The 4,053-nt window shown below is 44.8% G+C and overlaps 1 protein-coding gene across 1 annotated transcript; it reads left to right on the top strand.

The window, feature by feature from the left end:
- Positions 1 to 448: 448 nt before the first annotated feature.
- On the top strand, positions 449 to 3,594 carry SERLADRAFT_438585 (uncharacterized protein; the record flags this gene model as incomplete). The annotated part of the gene is made up of 11 exons (XM_007318950.1): positions 449 to 527; positions 759 to 827; positions 887 to 1,023; positions 1,077 to 1,267; positions 1,313 to 1,520; positions 1,578 to 1,591; positions 2,259 to 2,560; positions 2,646 to 2,809; positions 2,862 to 2,951; positions 3,025 to 3,459; positions 3,517 to 3,594. The coding sequence occupies 11 exons, from the start codon at positions 449 to 451 to the stop codon at positions 3,592 to 3,594; spliced, it is 1,767 nt and encodes a 588-aa protein (XP_007319012.1).
- Positions 3,595 to 4,053: the final 459 nt, after the last annotated feature.

The following is a 4,053-nucleotide window of genomic DNA, read 5'->3' as shown; positions in this document are numbered from 1 at the left end:
CAGCTCCACTGCGTGAGAGAGTTAAGTCTAAAAGTAAAAGAAAGGCAACGCGGCGCGAGAAAGGGAAATGCCGCGTGGCGCTTAAAGTATAAAGTTAAAGCGGAGAATAAAAAGGAAAGGAGATGTCCGGAAATTGTGTTATCGTAACACTCGTAATTTAACACTAAAGGGGAATCTCACCTCAGACTTCGAGTGAAGGTCTGAGGTGTCTGCCTAACAACGACAGCGTATATAAGGGAGAACGGAATCAAAATCAAAAATGTTATCTGATGGCGCACGGGCCACTCCATCTACTAGGCCTGCCTAGTTCGGCGCTTGCGCCACTTCCCTTCTTTGTACGACACTTGTTTCTCTCATATCTCCAACAGTAATCCCATCATCAAGACAGCTGCCACTGATCTCACCAGATTAAACAGGAAATGTGCCAGTCTTCTTCAAAAAATGCGGTATGACACGCGATCTGTTTGATCTGATCATTGAGTTGCGACCTTCAACCACATCGGCTGGACTGGCAGAAAATTTCAAATGTAAGTCATCATGTCTTTTGTGCCTTCAACACTTACCTGGAAATGTGTCATTGACCGCAGAACTCCATCTTTTCGACTATCAGCAGCGCTTTCTAGAATACTTACAACATTTTGAAAAGAGAAGAAGGTGTCACTCGCCTTTTGAGCCATGTGCTCCTCTTGTGGAATTCTCACTACCAAACCTGAGCAATGCATATGGTGACAAACCTATTACTGATGATCTTATCACAGATGTTTATCTTGAAGTCAGTAAACGCTCACGACAAGCTGAGTCATCTGAATACTTACGCACCTTGTCTGGTGAGATCCTTTTCCCTTCAGTAGCTGATCAACTCTGGAACTAACATGGGATGCAACAGGTGTTTGTATTTCTCTCGACAATACTTTCAAAGCTGCAGGGAAGGCAACAGTGGCAGATAAGCAGAAGACAAGGACCAAGTTCATGAGGGGGGGAATGCTTACCGCTATAAACGAGGATAATGAGATACTTTTTTGGGTGAGTTTTGTTTTATTAATGTTTGAACTTGCTGGCTAATCCGGATCTAACAGAGACTTTGCCAAACTCAAGCAAACACAGAAATGGAGGAGTTGCTTGAAGGCTTGAAGTCTCGCTATGAAAAACTGGATCAGCCCCTCCCACAAATGGTCATTGTTGATAACTGCTGCCACGTACGCAGTGCAGTCAATAAAGCAATGCCAGATGCACAAGTTGGCCTGGATGTATTCCATTTCATTATGAGGTAAGTAAACACGACTTATCTGTTCTTGTACTCACATATTTGCAGGTATCTTGCTGCCATTCTCAACGGAACCAGGAACCCTCAGTGTTTGGCTGTAGCCCACGACATTAGCAAAGCTATCCTGAGTTCACGGGCATCAGGTAATGGAGAAAGTGCGAAGTATCAAACAAAAGAAGAGCAAGAGGTCCAGCTTCAAACGATGTTTGAGAAGTGGGCCGAAAAGGGCGGGGTGTGGTCTGCAGCTGCCTCCAAGGTAAGTACTTCATTTTTCATGCCATATACACTACTACTGACAATCTAAATTACACAGGTGCACGCAGACCAGTTCGCACACATCAAAAAAGGGTGTTTGATGCGAGTTTGGCAAGATATAAGATCAGATAGAAGCCGCATTGAAGGGTTGCACAAGGCTTGGAACGGCATCATGCGGTCATTCGCCAGCGGCCTGGAGATGTTCTTAGCCTTAGGTTTTGATTTTGTGATACATTGTTACGATAACACAATTTCCGGACATCTCCTTTCATTTTATTCTCCGCTTTAACTTTATACCTTAATTGCCACATGGCACTTCCCTTTCTCGCGCCACGTTGCCTTTCTTTTATCTTTAGACTTAACTCTCTCACGCAGTGGAGCTGGCCATACGGGCTAGGCCCTATGACATCATTAGCCACTGCCTTCATCAACTGTATAGTACACATGTACAAACAACCTGTAGTAGTATATATACCCCAATAGATCCAGGAGACTCCTCAGCGAGTCCTCCTGTTGTATACCAACTAACTCACTGCAGCTCAAGGGGTAACCACTCCCCAAACTTCATCTTCACTTTAGTGTGTGTTCTGTGTGCGCCAGAGTAGATCACTCTTGGTTGTTACATACATCGTAACATACGCATTCGCTTCCGCTCGCAGAAACCGAGCAAATTCCTTAGTTCCATCCATGGGACACACCACATCCGCTTAGCTAACCACATTGCCAACTCATGGAACAGCTTGCTTTCCACAGAACCAACTCACAGCAACAACAGTCAAGAGCTGAAGGCACGCCCTTTCCTTTCATCCATCAACACCAAAGAATCCTTTGGTCTTGGCCCCTCTAACCACAGCTCAATATTTGGAGGCCTCATAGAAGTTAAGACTGAGGCTAATTTTGATGAGCAAGACCTCAGCCTGGATCAATTAGACTTAGATGCCGAGATTGAGCCCACATCAATCCTGCAATGCCTGGATATCGACCCCAACTTGCTTACAGTGCCTCAAATCACCTTAGGCAAGTATCCTTTTCACCATGACTGTCTTGCTACCTAACTAACTTCTGTCCTTTTCAGCTGACACACAATACTCATGTGCTCTACTTGAGTATGCCTCATTGCAACCAGGTGAAATGATGGCTATAACTGAGCCAACAGCGCTTGCCAATTCCAGCCAATCTGGGCCTCTCAAGCGGAAGGTCCCATTTTATGACCTAACTGAAGATTTGGGGCCACTTGCTGGCGCATTGGAAGGCCCACTACAGAAGAAGAGTTGTATCCCCACTGCTCAGGTATGTAGATTTAATATCCTTTTTGGAAATACTCATGTACACTACTGCATAGGAGACAACAGCGAACACCCTAAGTACATCAGCAACAAATGCCCCAAGTACACCGGCTACAAATGCCTCAAGTATACAGGCAAAAGGCACTGTAAGTACATATCTGACTATAATGAAATCAACACTGAGCATGCCCATGGTACCCACTTATCCGGACCAACCAGCCATCCACCAGCAATATTATCAGCATGTTTTTTGCACCTGGATCAAAGACTGTCGCCCCCAAGTGCCCTAGTGACAAACACACGAGCCAAAACTTGATGGCGGCCTTCTCACCACTTGCTGACCCCAACTTGAATGGTCTCTCACGCTTTCAGCGCATATTTTCCATCTTGACGGGTATCGACCCACGTTCACTCACCCTCAACTCTAGTGCCAAATTTTTCCTATTCATGGATATGCGCCTACAAAATAAATGGGCATTGTTCAGCATGACGTCTCAAAAATGGGTTCTGGCTACAGCAGACTATAATAGTAGACTAGAGAAGCTTCCTAAGTCTGGTGGTAGCCCAGCAGTTATGAAAAATCCCCGTGCACTATTTGACAAATTGGGGGAAATAGAGACAAAGATTGTCAAGAGGATCAAGTCTAATAATTTTGTGTGTAAGAATTGTTTGATCATATTGTACTACTGAATTGTCTGTCTCTTTCATCAGCATCAAGCGGCAATGAGAAGTTTTGGAGAACCCATTGTTTCATTGTCCAGCTCGTTAAAGGAGAAAACACAGACCTGAAATCAGTAAGTGATAAACATACATGAAACAATATATGAATGATTCAACTATGCTACTAGCGTAAGACTCAAATATGTAGCCGTTGTCATGCACCAAAATTGATTGGTAGCATGGACAGGTGTCAATAACAAAGCGAATATTCGAAAAGACTCGCCTTTGCGCCACACAGGCACAGTGCCACGTGGAATAGTAATTAATATTGCCTGTTTCGAACTTGTGGCTGATCAGCACCACCTCTATTAGGCAATCCAGTCACGCTCACCTTTGCTTTTCCATCTGGTACTTTCCGTGTTTCGGCATTTCGGCAAATTTTCGCGTCGCCACTGGCTACACATTGCATTGCGCCCTCGCTTTTGTCGTTTCCCTTACTCCCCTTCCTTTGCGTAGCCCCACCATGGGCCCCTTCCTCTCCTTTTTATTTTCACCCGACGGTCATTTCTGGGTCCCCATTTTAGTTCA

Source organism: Serpula lacrymans, assembly GCF_000218685.1.
Source record: "Serpula lacrymans var. lacrymans S7.9 unplaced genomic scaffold SERLAscaffold_7, whole genome shotgun sequence".
In the NCBI taxonomy this organism is placed as follows: Eukaryota; Fungi; Basidiomycota; class Agaricomycetes; order Boletales; family Serpulaceae; genus Serpula; species Serpula lacrymans.
The sequence above is the reverse complement of the archived record's forward strand: the minus strand, read 5'-3'. Positions and strand labels throughout refer to the sequence as shown.